Source organism: Urocitellus parryii, chromosome 1 (assembly GCF_045843805.1).
Source record: "Urocitellus parryii isolate mUroPar1 chromosome 1, mUroPar1.hap1, whole genome shotgun sequence".
Taxonomy (NCBI): domain Eukaryota; kingdom Metazoa; phylum Chordata; class Mammalia; order Rodentia; family Sciuridae; genus Urocitellus; species Urocitellus parryii.
This window is the reverse complement of record NC_135531.1, coordinates 281454406-281474485: the sequence shown is the minus strand read 5'-3', so window position 1 is coordinate 281474485 and position 20080 is coordinate 281454406. Positions and strand designations below refer to the sequence as shown.

At 63.4% G+C, this 20080-nt stretch overlaps 1 protein-coding gene across 1 annotated transcript; it reads right to left on the bottom strand.

Annotated features, from left to right (window-relative positions):
• Positions 1-4062: 4062 nt before the first annotated feature.
• Positions 4063-14579, bottom strand: Klhl30 (kelch like family member 30). Its single transcript, XM_026396007.2, has 8 exons — positions 14475-14579; positions 11894-12723; positions 10635-10767; positions 8978-9064; positions 8289-8444; positions 7111-7299; positions 6286-6431; positions 4063-5086 (listed from the first exon to the last, which is right to left on the bottom strand). Exons 1-8 carry the CDS (start codon positions 14548-14550, stop codon positions 4835-4837), a joined length of 1869 nt encoding a protein of 622 aa, XP_026251792.1. The 5' UTR covers positions 14551-14579; the 3' UTR covers positions 4063-4834.
• Between the last annotated feature and the right edge of the window lie 5501 nt (positions 14580-20080).

Sequence of the window (20080 nt, the reverse complement as noted above, 5' to 3'; positions counted from 1 at the left end):
CGATTAAAAAATTAATTTAAAGAATTAGCTTTTAGCTCACAGTATAATGCAGAAGGGTAGGTACTGGTCCTGTGGGCATTCTGGTCAGGACTGATATCTACCACTTAGCCAGCACTGGGGACGGAACCCAGGAGCACGTGACCGCTGAGCTACGTTCCCAGCCCTTCTATTTGTCATTTTGAAACAGGGTCTTAGAAGTTGCCCAGGCTGACCTCAAACTTGGAATCCTCCTGCCTCAGCCTCACAAGTAGCTGGGAAGAGTCACTTTGTTGTTGATGATGATGATGAACACCAGACCTTTATTTTATTTGTTCATTTTTTATTTTGGTGCCAGGAACTGAACCCAGTGCCTCATGCATGCTAGGCAAGGGCTTTACCACTGAGCCCCAGCCCCAGCCCCAAAAGTCCCATTCTTAAATGTGATTGTGATGGAAACCGCCCCCACCCCTGAGCCTGGCAGTCCCCGAGCAGTCTGTGGGCCCTGGGAGGCCACATTGCCTTCGCGTAGGGACCCTTCCTTCAGGAAGACCCCTTGATCTCCCTGGCTGGGGACCAGGAGTGGTCACCCCCACTGCAGGCCCTCCGGAGGCTGGGCATCTGGTGCCACATGGGGAGCAGGGACTGTTTTAATCACGTTTTCGCTGCTGGGACTAGAAGATCTGACCAGAAGCATCTTGGGGGAGGAGCGCAGGGTTTCAGCAGGCTCCATTCCTCAGGGCTCAAGGGGAGCAGAACATGATGGCGGAAGAGTGGCGGAGAGAAGCGCTCACAGGATGGTCAGATGCAAACCTCGTGCCCAGCCAGGCCCCAGTGCCCACCTCTGCCAGGCACCCCAGTCAGTGCCTGCAGGGACAGTTCTCCGACGGGGCTAAGGCTCTCAGGCCCAGTCACTTCCCCTCGGAACCCTCACACTGTCTCACTCGGGAGCCTCTGGGGGACACCTCACATCCAGACCGTAACAGGGACCATACGCAGGCCCTCGTGCGGGTCGTGTCCTCGCTCCCCTAAGTCCTGACAGAGTGCAGGTGCATGCTCCCCCTAACAGGCCGAGGACTGGGGGTTCACTGACCACAGGGGCCTCCAGGCTGCCTGTCCCTGTGGCTCGTTCCATGAGGTGCCTGCAGCTGACCCCATGAAGAGGCTGGGTGACCAGGGGCGGTGCGGGCAGACCGGAGCCCAGTGGACATGGCTGCAGCCCTGGGCCTCGTGGTGCGGGGCCTGGCTACTGAGGCTCCCTGGGCACCCTGGGGGCTGGGCTGCTGCAGGGGCTCTCTCCCCCAGCCCCATCTGCCGGAGGACATGCTGCACCCACTTGGCAGACGCACACCCCATGGTTGGAGGGAGCTTGAGAGCAGGGTAGGGGGTGGTGCTTGGCTGGCACACGTCCTAAAGTGCCCCATGTCCCTTCTAGAAGCCCGCATGAGCCCCAGTCCTTCTGAGTCCTGTGTTCCTGAGGTCTTCAGTAACAGGTTCAGGCTGCCCGTGGTCATCCCTGTCCTGTGTGAATGAGCATCACCCAGGGTTTGAGTCACATGCCCGAGAGTCCCCATGTGCCATCCCAGTGGCCTGGCCCCTTCCCCACCTGCTCTGCACCAGAGTGGCCTTGGTGGACTGTGCCACAGCCTCTCTTCCTTCTCTTCTGGGTTCTGGTTGGTTTGGCTGGTGCGCGGCACTAACGGGAGGGGACAGGAAAGTGAGAAGCACCTGTTCTTCCACGTCCTCCCTCAGGGCACTGCCCTCCCTCCCCAAGGCCCTCTCTGCACCACCACTGCATGTGTCCTGAACTGGGCAGCTCCGTGGACCAGCCAAGGTGTGGTTTGAAACTGGTTGGCATGTGCCCAACCCCAGAACGGCCCCCATTCCCATGCATGCTCTGGCCAGCACCCACCTTTCCCACCAGCATAAGTCGGTCTCACTCTTCAAGGCGCGGTTTTTAAACAGCCTAGAAAGGGTTCCTGGAAACTTCTGTGCAGCAAGAGTCAAGGGTCCCAGAGACCCTCGCCCCGTTTTCACCCTGTCCATCAGGCAGTTGGGTCCCTCAGGCCCTGGCTCTTTTTCTTGGAGGACCTGCTCTACCTGGGCCCAAGGTCCCAAAACTGGCATGGAAGTCAGGCCTGGGAGCAGAGTGGACCCTAACACGAACTCAGAACCCAGGGGTAAAAGCCCAGGTGCCCTGGGCTGGATCTGGAGGCCTTGGAGGGTCAGGGCAGGGCAGTGCTAGGGCTGAGTCCTAACTGCAGCTCATTTTCTGATGGAGACAGAGAGGGTGTGGCACTCAGACCAGGTGAGAGTTCTTAAATATGTCCTTGGTTACAAACATGGTGCCTGATTCAGGACGAGAGAGAGAGAGAGAGAGAGAGAGAGAGAGAGAGAGAGAGAGAGAGAGAGAGAGAGAGAGGAGGGGGAGGGGGAGGGGGAGGGGGAGGGGGAGAGGGAGGGAGAGGGAGGGGAGAGAGGGGGAGAGAGAGGGAGAGGGAGAGGGAGAGGGGGGAGAGGGAGAGGGAGGGAGAGGGAGAGGGAGAGGGAGAGGGAGGGGAGAGAGGGGGAGAGAGAGGGAGAGGGAGAGAGAGGGAGAGGGAGAGGAAGGAGAGGGAGAGGGAGGGAGAGGGAGAGGAGGGAGGGAGAGGGAGAGGGAGAGGGAGGGGAGAGAGGGGGAGAGAGAGGGAGAGGGAGAGAGAGGGAGAGGGAGAGGAAGGAGAGGGAGAGGGAGGAGAGAGGGAGAGAGGGAGAGGGAGAGGAGGGAGAGGGAGAGGGAGAGAGAGGGAGAGGGAGAGGGAGAGAGGGAGAGGGAGGGGGGAGAGGGAGAGGGAGGGAGAGGGGGGAGGGAGAGAGGGGAGAGGGGGAGAGAGAGGGAGAGGGAGAGAGAGGGAGAGGGAGAGGAAGGAGAAGGAGAGGGGAGAGGGAGGGAGAGGGAGGGAGAGAGGGAGAGGAGGAGGGAGAGGGAGAGGAGGGAGAGGGAGAGGAGGGAGAGGGAGAGGAGGGAGAGGGAGAGGAGGGAGAGGGAGAGGAGGGAGAGGGAGAGGGAGAGGAGGGAGAGGGAGAGGGAGAGGGAGAGGGAGAGGAGGGAGAAGGAGAGGGGAGGAGGGAGAGGGAGAGGAGGGGAGAGGGAGAGGAGGGAGAGGGAGAGGAGGGAGAGGGAGAGGGAGGGAGGAGGGAGAGGGAGGGAGGGAGAGGGAGAGGGAGAGGGAGAGGGGAGGAGGGGGAGGGAGGGAGAGGGAGAGAGAGGGAGAGGGAGAGGAAGGAGAGGGAGAGGAGGGAGAGGGAGAGGAGGGAGAGGAGGGGAGAGGGAGAGAGAGGGAGAGGGAGGGAAGGAGAGGGAGAGGGGGGAGGGAGGAGGGAGGGAGAGGGAGAGGGAGAGGGAGGGGGGAGAGGGGGAGAGAGAGGGAGAGAGAGAGAGAGGAGGAGAGAGGAAGGAGAAGGAGAGGGAGAGGGAGGGAGAGGGAGGGAGAGGAGGGAGAGGGAGAGGAGGGAGAGGGAGAGGAGGGAGAGGGAGAGGAGGGAGAGGGAAGAGAGAGCGGAGAGGGAGAGGAGGGAGAGGGAGAGGAGGGAGAGGGAGAGGGAGGGAGGGAGAGGGAGAGGAGAGAGGGAGAGGGGGAGGGAGAAGGAGAGGGGAGAAGGAGGGAGAGGAGGGCCAACCCTGCATGGCTGGTGATACTCAAGGGCCCCTGGGGGCAGGCCTGAGACAGCAGGAGGCAAATAATGTCCGGAGCTTCGTCTCTCAGGAGGTTCTGGAAGCAAGACCCCTTCAGACCCAGAGCCACAAAAGTCCCTACAGACTCCAGTGGGTCCCACCCTGTGGGTAATCTCATTCCAGAGCCTTTTCTTTGATGAACACTGTCCCAAGAAGCAGGGCATCCTGTCCTCAAGCGCCCTCCCCAGCCGCCTACCTTCAGACCCTCCAGACCCTCTGTGCCTCGTGGCCCACCCCCTTCTTTCCTAGGGCGTCCTGGACGGGGCACAGAAAGGGCTGAACAAGGCCTCCTTTGTCCCCAGAAGCAAATCTGGAATCACAGTGCTGCCACAGTCTGCTGGGCACGAAATAACAGAGCCGCCACCAGGCACTTGTAGGTTCAAAACAGGAACTCCTTTATTAGCCGCACTCCCGCGAACGCCACCCACGCGGGGTTCCAGGAACACCAGACACCAACCGGAAATCCCTCCTCCGGAACTTCCCCAACCAACGAGAACTCTCCAGGAATCCCCGCAAGAACTCCAAAGTAGGGGGCGCCCAAGGCGGACAGCAGGGGTCTAATATACAACTGAATACACAGCTTAACATAACCATCGTCATCTCAATGGCTCTCAACCCTGCTGTGGCTCTCAGCACAGTGCCACTGTGGGGGGGGACTCCTTGTGGTCCTGTTGCAGTGAGCACAGAGCCCAAGGCCAGAGCTGGCAGGCTGCCAGGTGTGGTCACACAGCAGTGGGTCAGAGCAAGCCAGAGAGGGCTGGTGCTGGCCCATGCCAGGGCCCTGCTTCAGTGCCCACATTTATTCCTCATTTAGGCAACTTCCCCGAGGGCCACAGGTGGGGCACAGAGGCCCTAGGAGCTGACCCTGGGAGAGGCCTGAGTTCTGGGGCGTCCCGATCCCCCAGGGCCTTCCTCTGGGGTTGGCTTCCCAGGTCAGCAAAGCCCTCCTCCCACACAGGTGTCTGGAGATCTGGCCGTGCTGCCAGAACTGTGGACACAGGCCACGTCCTCCCAGTGTGCCTTCTGATGTCCCCTGTGGCCCAAAGCCCTGGAGACAGCAGCTCCGGTGGAACCGGTGAGAGCCCAGGGGATTCTGCAGGGTGGCAAGGGCCTGATGGGGAGGCCCCGCCAGCTGCTCCCCACCTAGTGCTCCTGGGCTGGGCTGAAGGGCCGGGTCCACTTGGAGACGTCCAGGAAGATGCTGGAGGCGCTGTGGTAGAGCCAGAGGCGGGGCAGGGCCCCGTGGCGCGTCCAGGAGTCCCGCACCGTGTCGTAGGCCTCCATCTCCACACGGTAGTCGCCGTCCATGCCCTGCCAGCGGCCCCCTGTCACGTACAGGGCGTCGCCCAGAGGCACCAGCGCACCGTTCTCATGCAGGCTGTGTTGGGACTGCACCTGTGGATGGTCAGTGGTCAGCATCCAGCAGGCCAGAGGCTCAGGGCCAACAGCGTCCTCACCAGGGTCAGCGGTTGGGGGAGGGTGGCAGGGCAGTTTGTACCAGCTTCCTGGGGAGGTCACAGGACCCCTCAGGCTTCCTCAGACCCCCTCTGGGGGAGCCCTGCGATTCCCCAGAGGATGACCTCTCCTGGTGTCGGAGGGGCTGAGGGGACCCTGAGGCCTAAGCCCAGGGGCCTCCAGGGAGGCTGGACTGAGCCTCCACTCACAGTGGCTGTCTCGAGGGCACGGGGGGGGGCAGGTGTGCTCACCTGCAGACACCCCGGAGGGCGGCCACCGCGGGACCCCTGCCCGCGCACACACTCCTTGCCCCTGCCTAAGGCCTCAGGAGTGCCCTGGAGAGCGGTTGAGGGACAAGGGCGTAGCTTTCTCTCAGGACATGGCCTGAGAGACTGTGGGCACTCCTGGGAGAGCCGGTGGTGGGACCCAGCCTGGCCCTTGAGCACGGCCGGAGAGGCCTGGTGCAGGACGGGCCCAGGAAGCAGTGCCCTGGCAGGGCCCGTGCTGCACCTGTTTTGCCACTGTGGTGGGGGCCTCAGGTCAGCAGAGTGCTGACACCCAGGGACAGCTGCAGGCAGCAGGAATGCAGAGGCCACTGTTGGCAGGACAGCGGCTGCAGCCTCCCAGGGCGCCTGCGGGAGGGGAGCCTCAGCTCAGCCTCTGGAGGGCAGGCCCAGTGTCCAGCGCGGGCTGAGACCCATCGTGGCCTCCAATGAGGAGAAGACCGGGGCTCCGGTGGCCCCAGGCTGGCCTCTGGAATGACCACCTCCCATCCTCCCCTGGGCCAGTGGCAGAGTGGGGGTGCCTGGGGATCGAGGGAGCCCACAGGAGGGCAGCTCAGGAATCGGCTCCCTGGCCCGAGCACCCCAGGGGAGGCTCACTCCCTGGTGGCCGGCGGGAGGAGCTGCTTCCTTTTAGTCTGTGGCTGCCTCTGAAACACCCAGTGCCTGAGCCGGGGCGCTCCCCAGGGACAGAGTGCCGGTGGTGACCAGCTCACCCGTCCTCAGCACGGCGTGGCGGGGTGCATCCAGGGGACAGTGAAGCCTGTCTTCACCTCCCTGCTGGCCTCTCTGTGCCCCCCGGGCCAGGAGTCCAGCAGGGCCCACCAGTGGAGAGGGGCCTGGGAGGCGGGAGCCCACCTTCTGCCACAGGTTGGCCCCCGGGTCGTACACGTAGACCTTCTTGGTGTTGTCACCGATGAGGTACAGCGCCCCCTGCAGCGCGGCACAGCGGGGCGAGGACAGGTACTTGGGCAGGAAGGGCGAGGCGATCACACTCCACGCATCTGCAGGCAACGGGCACCTTCACCAGAGGGGACGGGCGCGGTCCACAGCCAAGGCCAGGCGCCGCTCGGAGCCTGCTGCTCTCTGCTGCGGACCGCGTGAGCACCCTCCCTGAGACTGGACACTTGTGGAGGGGGCCGTCCCTCTACCCTGGAGGCCAAGTCCACTGATCTTCTGCTCGTCGTCCTCGAGCCTGTCTCCAGGCTGCTCGCAGTGGCCTGTCCCCCAGGCCTCCCCGGGGGCCCCGTCCCCACCTGGAGTCTGGCTCTCACTGGTGGATGGTCCCTCTCATCTCCACTGTCCAGAGGATAAAGGGACCGGGACCAGGGCTGGGAAGGCCACCCTGCTGGAGAATACCCAGCTGAGACTCACTGGGTCTCGGAGGTCCAGGATCACTGCCCGAGAGGCCAGTCCAGGTGCACCAAGCCACCAGGCAGCTTCAGGACAGGCGAGGGGCTGGGGCAGGACAGACAGGCTGCTGCCCTCTGCGAGGCGACCCGGCCCTGCACTGCCCGCCGCCCTTCCCACCCCTCTCTAAAGGGGCCGTGGCCCTTCGTGAGAGCTCCAAGGCCACCTCTCCCCTCCTCTCGGCCCCCCCTCGGCCCACTGGGCTGGGACTGGTTTGGGAGCCTTGCAGAGGGGCCTGTAGTCCCCGCCCCTGCCCACTGTGACCCTGCCCACCTGTGACGGGGTTGTAGCACTGCAGGGCCAGCGCGTTGTATTTGCAGGCGCTGGAGCCCACCAGGTAGAGCCGGCCCCGGCAGCCGGCCGCACAGAAGTTGCTGACGTACTTGAGGGCCGGGCTGACGGACGTCCAGCTGTCCGTGTAGGGGTCGTAGCTCTCCACCTCCACCACGCCCAGGGCAGTGCCTGTGGGGCAGCTCAGCCACGTGAGGGGAGGCTGTGGGCCTCCAGAGGGAGCTCTCAGGGGTGCACAGGGTTGGGGCAAGAGGGGAGCGTGGCCTCCGGGGCAGCCAGCCTCCCACATCCAGGGAGGCCGGGGCTCCGAGAGCTGAGGCTGCCTGCCCGAGGCCATGCCACCGACAACTGGCAGGGAGTGGACAGTCACTTGGACCCTGAAGGGCCCTGGCCAGGCCTGAGAGGGTGGACGGCAAGAAGAAAGACCCTGGAGCTATCGGCAGCCCGTGCCCAGTCCCCGGTGGGGTCTGGATGTGACAGAGAAGGGGAGCCCGGCCGTGGAGCAGGAGGTGCGCCTCGCGTTCCTCGTGCCCCAGTCTTGATGGCACCTGGGGTGTCACGGCGCCCCACCATGTGACCCTGGGGGTTGAGATGCCCTGGGGATTCTGTGTGCTCTCTGCTTCCTGGCTAGGGACACAGCAGCCATTGAGGGAACAGGGGACAGGTGGGCATGAGGAATGGCTGTAGGGCCGGGCAGGTTACCTACAGAGCTCGAGGGTCACATGCATCTCATGTTCAACACTCGGATTGATAATTCCCGGGTGGCTGCTTGCTCTAGCACTGGGGGGGCCTGCGTGACTAGTTGGTCCTGTTTCAGGCTAGAGGCTCAGTGGGCCTGACAGCCATGAGAAAGTGGCCACAGCGGGTTCCCCACTCGGAGACTTCCCAGTGACCCTGAGCTAAAGGCTGAGTCCCAGCTTCAGGGGTGGCATGGTCACCCTGCTGGCAAATCAAGGCCTCCGTTTCTGCCGGCCCCTCCTGACTCATTGTCCTGCTTCCTCTGTCCCCAAAGGCATCCGAAGCACCGGGGCTGGCTTGAGGTCTCCCAGGCCATGGGTTTTGAGAGCCACCCACTGGAAGCCCTGTTGTGGACTTCCCTGACCTCTGGGCAGGAAGGAGGGGCCTCCTGCGGCTGCAGGGAGTGGGGAGGGAGGCCTCACCGCCAATGGCGTAGATCTCCCCGTTGAGCGCGGCGCTGGCGTGGTTGGTGCGGGCCTTCAGCATGGGTGCCACAGGCTTCCAGGCTGCCTCCTTGAGCGGGAAGCACCAGGCCTGGGTGGTCGACCAGGTGTCTGTCTTGGTGCCCCGGGAGCCACCTGCCAGGAGAGGTTCTATCTACACGGGTCCCACCAAGGTGGGGTCTCTGGATCCCTGGGGTCTGGGTACCCATGTCCCCCTAGTGACATTGGTAACCACTGGGTCCAAATTCCCCTGCCCCGTGCCAGGCCATGATCACGAATGTGTTGCGCCTCCATGCCACCAGGTCCTGGGCTGTGGGCGGCACTGTGGGTGGCATGGAGTTGTGGACCTCCTTCCTCATGCACAAGGGGAGGTGAGGATTCCCCACCCCCAACAGGGGAAGATTTCTCCCCCAGACAAATCCTATCAGGAACCCCAAATCCTGTCACCAGCTCCTTCTGGGGACACGCTGGCTGCAGGAGCACAGCAGGTTGGCCCTGGGCAGTCAGTGAACACTGCCCGGCTCCAGCGCCTACCGGTCCCCCCTGGACTTAGACTCCTTGCTTTCACAGCTTGGCCGAGCCCGGAGGGACCCTGTGAGAGGGGAGAGCTGATCTGGGGCCAGTACTAGGCCAGGCACTCACCGGGCAGGGGCTAGCTGGCTGCCCACCTGTGACATAGACGTCGTTGTTGAGTGCTGCCAGGGAGAAGCCCCACTTGTGGTAGTCGGGGAAGTCCGGGAGAGCCGTCCAGCTCCCTGCGGGAGAGAGGAGCATGCGGAGGAAGCACCCCTCGCTGTAGACAAGGGGCACAGAGGGGCCCGGCCAGCCACAGAGGGGAGACGGCACCCAGCCTGTTCACGGGCGGCACCCAGGGACGTAGCAAGCAAAGGCCACCAGGCTCTGCAGGCCAGGCCACGTGGTTCACCCCCCTGACCCCAAGCGGCCATTCAGTCCCAGGTCCAGTCTCCCCTCAGTCACATGGGGTGCGGGCTGTCACCTGATCTGTGGGTGTCACTAGTGGGTCATAAAAACATCACTCACCATCCAGCCACCCAACCCTCCCCCTGAGCCCCCTGTTGGCCCCAGGGGGCATCGGACCCTGGCCCTCTGGGAAGCAGAACGGGTCCAAACCCCAGCTCTCATGCGCCAGCGTGTGGATGAGCCCCGGCCCAGGTTTCCCTCTGTGTGTCTGGGGGTCCTCCTGCTTCCCTGGGGAGGGGTGGCATGGGAGGACGGGTGGGGCCCGGGGACGGCTCCACAGTGGTGGGTGTGGGGGGTGTTCTCACTGCTGGGAGAGCGGGTGATGTGCCAAGTCAGACCTGCCTTCCTGGGGCTCTGGGGTAAACTGAGGCAAGAGATGAGAAGATGTCGAAAAAACATCAGCAAGAGCCTGTCGGGGACGCTGGGGTCCTAGGAATGGCAGCATCTGTGGGCGAGACCAGCCCTGGGGAGGCACCTGGGAATGCTCACTGTCTAGGAGAGTCTCAGGACATGGAATCAGGGCCTCATGGTGAGCAAGAGCCTGGCACCGTGGGCAGGGACCGAGTGTCCCCTGACTCATGCCTGTGTCACCCAGGGTGGGGACTGCCCAGTAGTCAGCGGGCCTGGGATGCCAGCACCCCCACCCTGCCCTGCTGACCTCCTGGCCAGGTCTGAGGGACAGCTGCTCCCTCCTGACGTCAGCCCCAAATCCCCTCTCGTCAGCCTCTGACCTGGACAGCCGGCCTCGGACTTCCTCCAGCCGACCAGCCGCTGCCGCCCTGCGGTGGCTGGCCACCTGCCCCAGAACCTTCCCAGGAAGTGGCCAACAGAGCCACGAGGGGCCCTCAGAGCCCCTCACCCCTTCCCAGGAAGGCAGGGAGGCCCCCCCCCCAAACAGCAGGCCTGTCCCCGGTGTGCCCTCAGCTCCTGGCCTCCTGGTGACTGTGTGAGAGGCCCCAGGTCCCCTGGGCACAGGAGGAAGCTGAGGGCCCTCAGGGAGGCAGAGCAGCCTGCTCACGGCTGGGGCCAGAGCCCGTGGGCCGAGCGCTCACCCAGGCAGCCTGCGCCCCTCTGTCCCTGTGCCAGGGAAGGGGCACTGAGAGGAAGCAGTGACCCAGGCCACCACCCCACACAGCTCTCCCTGGGCCGTGGGACCTGCGCTCTGGCCACCAGAACCTGACAAAGAGCAGAGATGGGGATCTGGCTGGAGGGAGAGGGGACTGAATGTGTCCCCAAGAAGGCCCGACGAGCACCCCAGTACATGGACTTGGGCAAGGGCCCTATTCCCTGTGCCTCTGCAAGGTGACACCAGGGCCACCTGAAGCGGTGTGGGGAGGTACTCACGGGCCTGGGTGTTGTAGAAGGCGAAGTTCCCAGGCTGAGGAGTGGGCTCCTCACCACCCTCGTCCTCCTCCAGTGCCCGCCCGCCCACTACCACCAGCACCTCCTCCATCTTCTGCGGGAGGCCCAGCATCACCTGTGGGCAGGAGCAGGGGCAGAGCATCTGGCCACCATCTCCCCACGCCAGGGGCCCATGGAGGTCCCTGTGTCAGGGCCACACCTGGGCCAGCCTCAGCAGGGGTGCACACGTGTGTGTGTGTGTGTGTGTGTGTGTGTGTGTGTGTGTGCTTACATGTGTGCACACGTGTGCGGGTTGCCTTAGTGGCGGAGGGGTGCAGACGGCTGCGGAGGCAGCGTGTGTGAGGGCCAGCACTGTGCCCACTGCCGTTCAGCAGCCACGCACAGCCCCCTGCCCCTGGCTGGGCTGCTCTGGGAGACACAGTCTCAGTCAGGAGCCACTGTTCCAGGCTGCCAGGACCTTCTCCAGAATGTCCAGCCTCCCACCACCAGGATCACTGTGATGGCCAGCCGGGCAGCTCCCAGGCGGCTGCAGCATGAGGCCAGGCCCACTGTGATTGGCCAGGGCCCGGCGGTGGCCGGGGTCAGGATTCTGCCCCCTGTACACTGCCCGGAGCCACCAGGCTGGGCCAAGCCTCCCCCAACGCCCCTCCAGGCTGTCTGGAGGCCGACCCACGTGGCTCCTTGTCTCAGCCACGTCCAGGTCTGTCACTTCACCAGGACCTGCCCCGCCTGCAGTCAGCACAACACGAAGGGCATCCATGAGGCCACTCAGCACCCTCAGGGCAGATGCTGGTGGCTGCCAGGCTGCCTGTGCCCCTGCCTAGGAGCCCCCTGGGCCACCTTCCTGGACCATCTCGACACCCCCGCCCCCTTCCTTCCTGCTGAGCTCCTTCCTTGAGGACCCTGCTCTGATGCCCCCTCCTCCAGAGAGCTCCTGACGCCACCCCTGGAGGGTGCCTGAGCACCTGGCCTTCCCCCTCTGCCTGGGGTCTGTTTCAGGCTCTTCCTGCGGAGCCACGGGGTCCTTCTGGATGGGGCCACTTCTAGGTTCCCCACTCTGATACCCAGGGTGTGGCTCTCAGGGCACAATCTGTACTTGAGGGATGAGGAATGCCCTCACAGGTGACCAACCCAAGGCAGGAGCAGTGCAAAGCTGGTGGCACCTTGGTGACCCCCCTTTCTTGTTCTTGCTCCCCGGGCAGGTGGCGTCTCGGCAGGAGGAGCTGCAGGCCCTCACTCACCCCACTGTGGCTCTGGGACAGCGCTTCCTGGCAGGCCTCTGACTCCTGGATCAGCGGCTCTGTGGCCAGCAGCTGTTGCCTGCAGGGCCTGGGCACTGCGTCCAGGTGCACGAGGCTGAGCAGCTCGGGCAGGTGGACAGCCCGGGCCTGGGCGTCATGGCGCACCCAGCGCAGCAGGGCCTCTAGCCGGCTCTGCTCCGGCTGCATCTGCAGCAGGTCACCGGCCAGACAGGTAGCCAGCCGTTCTCGGGACAGCTGCAGGAACTCGTCCTCCTGGGCCACGGCCTCAAAGTTCTCCCGCAGGAAGGCCCAGGCCTTGGCAGCCACCCCCAGCAGCCCCTGTTGCTCCCCGAACTCGCAGATTCCCAGGCAGTTGGTGGCATCCAGCTGCTGTTGGAGGTAGCGGCCACAGACCTTCTGCACGGCAGGGAAGTGGAGGCGGGAGGCCGTGCGCGTCAGGGCCTCCACGTTGGTCTGTGTGATGGTCAGCCGACCCGTGTACACGAAGTCCAGCAGCTGTCCCACCACGGCCGGCTCCACATCAGGTAGCTCGACACGAGCAGAGAAGCTCTCGGCGAAGTCACCAGAAAACATGGCGTGGAAGTAGGGGCTGCTGAGCGCCAGCAGGCTGCGGTGGCAAGGCAGCTCCCGGCCGCCCACCAGCAGGGTGACGTCGGCCAGCTTGGGCAGAGAGCGAAGCTGCTGCAGGCCGTCCAGCATGTCCTGGGCGTGCGAGGGCAGCTGGAAGTCCAGGTCGTCCACATTCCGCACCATGATGCCAGAGCCGGGCAGGGACACTCTGCAGCCCACCCTGTCACCCACCTGAGTTCCTAGGAAGGGGAGAGAGTAGGGTCAGCCTGGGTGACAGGCTCACTCTCTCTGGGGACCGTCGGTGCACACCCTCCCTGCCCCAGCCAGCCCTGGCTGAGCCTGGCTGACATGGGGCCCCTGTCTGCCACCTCCCTCGACCCAGGCCACAGCCTTGGAGGGGAAAAACTCGGTTCCCATTTCACAGGGAGGAGGTGGCCAAGCCACTGGGGAAGGACAGGCCCCCAGAGGACAGGACTCCTGTGCCACTCGAGCTCCCCAAAGGCCAGCCCTACCCCTACCCCTCTGCCTGAGGGCCGCGTTACTGAGTGACTGTTGGGGGCATTTTAGGGTCTCCTGCCCCCTGATTCGCACCGCCGCCCAGGCCTTTTCTTGGTGGCCTGGGGTGGCTCTGCTCCTCTCTCTGGTCCCATTTCCCCATCTGCCAATGGAGAAGCTGGGGGTGAAGGGCCTGGATCCACCATCCTCCCAAGTCTACCCTGCCCAAATGGGGGTCTCCAGGTCCCACCTTGCTCTGCATTAGCCACTCAGCCCCACCATCCTGAAGGTGAGGGTGTCATTTTACAGCAGGAAAGCTGAGGCACAGAGAGCCTGACTCAGTTGCCCCAGGTCACACAGAAACTGAGGCAGCCAACCCTGGAACTCAGCCAGGTTTGGGGCTATGGCCAAACTTGGGCCACTGAAGACCCTGTGGCTCAGCCAGAGGCTCCTCCTGGGCATGTTGAAGGACGAGCCTGTTTATTTATGGGCTTCTGGTGTTTGGCCCTCAGAAAACATCCTAAAGCAAGAGTTTGCACCAAGGGTTTGCCCCCAGTCACCCCAAGGCAGAGGCTTGCACAGCAGAGGCATCCCATCCACCAGGGGGCACCCACGCAGCCCCCAGGGCCAGGCGGCCGTAGTGAATGCTCTAGAAATCAAACAAGATAAAACAGAGCCGAATAAGCAGAGACAGACCCATGGAGTGAGTAGTCAACCTCAAGGCCTGAGCCAGAGACGCGGGGCAGGCGCTGGAGGCCTGTCCCCTCCATGGCCTGTGCTGCCCTTCTCCTTCCTACTGAGCAGAATGCTCCCAAGGAGCCCACTTAGGCCTTCCAGGGGCCAGCCTGGGCTCATGCTGGGACAGGACAGCTCAGGCCAGGGCCAGCACCTGGCCGGCCATCCAACACGCTTGACCCCCTCACCCCCTCGGGCAGGGTGAGCACAAGAGACCAGCGAGCTGCGGGCACGGGGGCTCTCCTGGGCCACCGCCCACAGGCTCTGCATTCCCGTCATTGCTGCCTTCCCTTGGCCAGCCGCTGCGATGGTGACACAGTGGCTGTCAGACGGGAGCACCCAGCACGTCCCAGCCATCTCAGGGGTGCCTCTGAGCACATGCTGCTGCCATCCCAGCATGGGACAGGGGTCCCAGGGCCTCGGAGCCTTATCCAGCACCTGCCCAGGGAGGAGGGAGGGTGAGCAGGCGGGCAGCTCACAGCCTTAACCCAGCCTGGCGGGGAGCGGGCCAGCGTGGCCCTGGCTGCCGTCCTGGGGTTCGGGGGCCTCCTGGCCCCCCGCCCACTGAGGAAGCCTGTTGGCTGAGCCCCCAGTTCACCCTGAGGAGCTGGGCTGGGCCTGTGGAGGGGCCTCTGTCGCAGGCACTCAGCTCTGTGACCCCCAGGCTAACGGGACACCAGCACAACCTACGTGCTCACCCCCACTGCCCCTGCCTGGCCCCTCCCTTGCTGCCCGCCCCCCTCAGAGCCCCTGCCCCTACCGTCCAGCCAGCCTTGGCGCCGGTCGCTGAGGACACAGAGCTGAAGGCAGGACTGCCCGGCCGCAGCGAGGGGCATGGAAGCCTCCCGGTCTGGGCTGGGTGGCCACGTGGGGATGACGGGATATTTTTAGTCTCTGTCTACATAGAAGGGAGGGTGGGGAGGGATGGGTGGAGGAAGAGGGGAGGTGATAGCTTTTCACAGACGTCTGCTGTGAAAGCCCAAACTGACCATGTCACATCAGAGGGCCTGAGGCCTCCAGGTGACCCCAGGGCAGGACAGACAGTGGGGAGCTTCCAGGGCACCCATGAACTTTCACCCCTCCAGGGGCCCTGGGGCTAACTTGATGGGTGGGAATGCAACCCCTCCCCAGTTTGCTCCTCTGCAGGATGGGACAGTGGGAGCCTATGCTGGGGACCAGGGCCCACAAGGAGAGTCTCAGCTCATGGCTGGACCAGGGGGGGGGACGCTTTGGTTTACTTGACAGGGCCCAGGAGCCTCTGATTCTGCTGTAGAGTGGTGGAGTCTCTCCACAAACAAGCAGGGTCGGCCAGCCAGGCCTTTCAAAGGTTGGGGTCTGCAATGGCAGTGGGGAGGTTTTGGTGGCAAAGAGGGTGACAGGGTCCTGAGGAAGCCCCACCCAGCAGATGCAGGGCACCAGAGGCCAGGCTCCCTTCCTGCCATGCCATGACCTTGGCCTTGGGCGGCCTGGTCTCTTCCTTCATCCTGAGCACCCAGGAGAGCAAAGACATGGGGTGGGGTCATCTAGACACACAGGGGTCACGGGGAGCCCCTCACATCTGGGCCTGAATGGGGCTCAGGAGGTTGATCCCAGGAGCTGGGGTCTCTGGAACTCTCTCATGCCAGTGGGGTCAGAACCAGTCTTCCCAGCCAAGGGGCTTCCACGCACCAGAGAGAAGCCCTTGGCCCTGAGCCTGGCTGGTCAGGCTGGAGGCTCACTGGTCAGCTCTTCCTACTAAAATGACCATCTCTGGTGTGTTGGCAGTGCCGGAGTCAGGGAGTGTCTTACAGAGCAGAGGGGCCAGGTGGCCCCGGTGACAGCCTCCCAGCAGAGCGAGGCCATCTCTCAAGGTAGTGGGGTGTCCGGGCACAAGAGGCACCTGCTTGGCCAGCCCAGCTGCTGTGGCCTGGTTTGAAGCTAAAGGCCACAGCCCCTGCTCCCAGGATGAGTGTGTTGAGGCAGAGGACAGCGGTCACACAGAGCCTGGCATCAAGTCTGGACAGAACGTTCCCGGCTCCCGCGTGGGGTCCCTCCTTCCACGCGCCCCTCCTCAGCTAGCCTACCCCGCCCTGCCCCTTCTCTGCTTCTGTTCCCCATTCTGTTCCTCCAGCCCTGCTCTGCACACTCACGTGGGGTGAGAGAGCCCCGTGATGTCCCCAAGTGTCATATGTCCCGGCCTCGCGGGAGGGAGCTGGAGGGGGAGTGGAGAGGCTGGCTTTGCTCAGGGTGTCTGTCCCTGCTCAGGCTGGAGGGAAGGAGGACAGGAATCCTGATGACAGGCTGCTGTCACAGGGAGCTGGCTCTGCCTGGGGACAGTGCTGTGTGCCAAGTGTGCTGGCCTCACAGTGGGGATTGGAGACCTGGCCAGTCAGGGAGACTCAATGACGGGGCTCAAAAGGGATCCTCATCAACGGAGGGTCCGCCTTTGAAAGTGCACTGCTCATCCCCCACCCTTTTATTTTGTACCAGGGAGCGAACCCAGGGGCGCTTAACCATGGAGACACATCCCCAGCCCTTTTTAAATTTTATTTGGAGACAGGATCTCGCTGAGTTGCTCAGCACCTCACTTTTGCCGAGGCTGGCTTTGAACTCATGATCCTCCTGCCTCAGCCTCCTGAGCCACTGGGATTACAGGCGCGCACTCTCGTTCCCTTTTTTGATGATAAAAACGAAGCATTCATTTTGGGAATCAGAAAAACATAAAGCAGAAAAGAGACTATGGCCTTCACACGCTGGTGGCCTCCCTTCAGGCCTCGCTGGTCTCATGGCGGGTGTGTGTGTCTGTGTGGTCCTCATCACTGGGTGACACGTGGCCAGCACTTCCGCTGAGATCAGTGCTGGAAAACATGGTTTTGAATTCCATCTCAGCAGGGCGATGCCTCGCTGTAGGAAGTGGGAAGTGGGTGTCCGGTTCCCCCCACTGTCAGGAGGAGAGGGTGTGGCTGGCTGTGGTGACCTCCCAGAACAGATTCTGAGTGTGAACTCACAAGTTCTAGTGTGCGGCCATCGTCAGCACCTGAGTGACCAGTGACCAGAGTGACCGGCCTGGCTGAGGCAGTGCCCTCTCTCCTCAAGTGCAGCTCTTTCCTTGGAGGCCCCGGCCAGGCTGCAGACTGTCTGGCTGGCCCGGGACAGGACCCTGCAGGCCACACTGGCCAGCCCCCCTGGGTTTTGTGCCAGCCAGCTCATGGGGTCTCTTCTTCCAAGCGAGACTTATTTTGTGCTTAGGGTGCCATGAAGTCTTGCTTTCTTCTTCTTCCAAGGTACTTTTCTAAACCATCTCGGGGCACTGTGACCAACACTTCTCCCCTGGGATGTGCCGATGCCCTTTCTCTCCAGCCAGGTTAAGTCAGCCCAGTGCGTTCTGATCTGCTTACCCGAGTGACCAGGCTCCTGGCTCAGGGCTACCTAGTGCAGTGGACCACTGCTCTGTGACCATGAGACCTTCAGATCTGAACACCGGCGTCTCTTCATCACTCCTGTTGTATCAGTCAGCTGTGGCTACATGACAAATTGCCCCACACCTAGTGTTTCAGGACCACAAACAAATCTGGCTTTACTCCAGGGTGGTTCTCTCAGAATGTCTAAATGAGGCTGCACTTAGGAGCTGGCCACACTGCAGTGATCTGAAGGCAGCTCTGGGCTGTCCTGCACTCTTCCCTGTTCCGCAGTGGGCTTCCCGAGAGTCAGAGAGAACGCAGGAGACAGAGCCACGGTGTCTTATGTAACCAGGTGGAGGGACACCACAGCTTCAGTGGTGTTCTGGGGGGCACCTGGGGCTGTGACTACCAGGTAGCGAGGGGACTTCTTGAAGGCTGGCCTCAGAGTTTATTTGCTCATTTTTTGTTTCAAACAAAACAAAAACAGAAGAAGAAGGAAAAGAAGAAAAAAGGAAAGGAAAGGAAAAGGAAAGCCTGACTCTGCACCAGCCCACACAGTGGTGTGGAGCGCGTACGTCTCACCAAGCTCCACCCACCAGGAGGGAAGACGCGCTGCCCCTGCACTACCCTTGGGGCGACTGCTGCCTGCATCTCCCCTGGCGCACGCTGGCAGGCTGGCAGAGGCCCCTCCTGACCTTGTTCCTGTCTGGCCTCCTCCTGAGTCTGCACCCTCCAGGATTCCGAGAAGGGCCTCCGGGGTCTCCAGTGAGTTTCTGCCGACTGGAGACATTTATAGGCACCAAACAGAACTCCCCACAGGTGAGCTGTGAGTGGCCAGGGATTCCCAGGCCCATGGTGTCAGAAACCCTGAGATGTCTTTAAAAGCCAGCTCCCCAGGCCCACACCGGGCCAAGGCCACTAGGATCTCTGGGGAAGCTCCCCCCGGAAGCAGGGAGTTTGCAGAAGGCCACTTGGGGGTCACCGTCTTCTGGGCGACAAGCCTGGCCCTGAGCCACCACTGCCTCCCTCGTCCCACAGCCCGCCTGACCCAAGGACCCCTGGGCCTGTCAGGTGCCCCCTAACAGCCTCAATCTGCCCCTCGGCTGAGAAACTGAGGTCCAGGCTTTTCTGAGGCCACAGTGCGCAGGTACGATGCCCTGAGCCAGATGCACCAACCTCCTGCCCAGACGTGGCCTGAGGCCAGGCTCCGTCTTCTGCCCACCACCCAGCCCCCAGGCCCTCCTCTGTCCGGCCCTTGGACCAACAGCACCGGACACGTGGTCATGAAGGAACTGCAGGAGGTAGGAGCACAGGACGTTTTCAGGCCCAGTCCCCCCTCCTATCCTGGCCCTCTGTCAGCCTCGTCCACAGCTGTGGGGTGCGTGGGGTCCAGCACCAGGGCCTCACTGGCCAAGAAAGAGCACTTGGGTGCTTGGCTCAAGGTGCCCACAGCCCCTGCCTGTGAGAGCCCTCTATAGCACTGACCACAGACTGACGAGTGTGAGGCCATGACCAGGACAGAGGCCCTCCCCTGGCCTCAGTCTACCCCTCCAGAATGCCATCCCCTCTGGTGCAGTGGACACTCAGGTCCCAGTGGGACAGAGGATGCAAGGGCGCTGCCCTGGTGTTGTGCCAGGCTAAGTGAGGCTTGGGCCTCAGTGCCCACTGGGGCCAGTTGCCCTGTGGACAAGGAGGCGACAAGCCCAGAGCAAGGTTGGCCAGGACAGGGAGCTCTATTTAGCAAGCAGAGGTCCAGGGTCAGCGGCACAGTGAGGGTCCTGGCAGTGGGGGACACCAGAGAAGGTGCAGCGGGCCCCGGGCGGCCAGACCTGAGGCTGGGGAGGGGGCTTCCATCCCTCCCCCAGAGACCTGCCTCTCTGGGGCTCTCCACTCTGGCTCCACCCTCCAAGCCCCAGGGTCCAAGGTGCCCTGCCCCCGGTGGCGAGGTGGAGGCACTGCAGGAGACCCCTGAAGGTGGCCAGTCCTCACTGCGCCCCTCTGTCCCCAGGGGCCTGTCTGAGGAGGTGGTGGTAGGTGTAAGATTCTTGAAACCCTCCCCCTCCACCACCTGATGGGCTATCGCACAAAGCCCCCACCCCAGAGCCCCCTTGGGCTCCCGCCCAGCCCTCCTTGGTGTCCCATCCCCTGGCTGTCATTGGGAGCTGGGGCAAGCTGCACCCCTCAGGCAGCCACCAGGGCTCCCTCCCCAGCACCTGGTTCAGGAGGTTCTCTGTCGGTTCCCCTGTCCTTCCACCTTGTGGAGAAGAGATGCCCTGTGGCACTCAACGGCCCCTGGAAGTGGCCACACCTGCTGCTGTGTGCTCCCTTCGAGAGGGGCACAGGCCTGCTCTGCTCCCTGGCCCAGGACCAACCCTGCTGCTGCCCCAGGCCCTGAGGGGGGGTCTGGGAGGGTCTGGCCAGCCGGAAGACAGGGGCCACACAAGGAGCCTTCCCTCTGGGGCCAGGTGCTCTGCAGTGCCCTGGTGTGAGTCCCTGTGGACCACCTCCTGAGGACTTGTCCCTTCCCATCCTGTCCCGCCCCCTCCAGCTGCCAGCCCTGCCCCCATTCCGCAGATGGGAGGTCGCCCGAGAGAAGAGGCAAGACCTGAGCTGGGACTGCTGCAAGGCTCCGAAAGAAGGTGGACAGCTGGGCCATGGCTGGGACCAGAGCAGCAGGGAAAGGACGGACGAGGGCTCCCAGGTGACTCAGAGCACCAGAGGAGGGGAGCAGGGAACAGGAGCTCCGGGACAACTAGGCTGAGGGCCCTGGGACAGCAAGCAGCCTGCCTGCAGGGCCCACAGGGGCCGGGGCTCCTGGAGAGGATCTGATGTCCAGTCCTTGCTCAGAGGAGCACAGGCCTCAGCCGAAGGGACCTCTGGCCACAGTGGGATGGAGGCTGGTGCTGCACACCTGCGGCCTGGCCTGGGCCTGCCTCGCCTCCAGGTGGCCTGGAAAGGACAGGAGGAGAGGAAACGGCACTTCCCT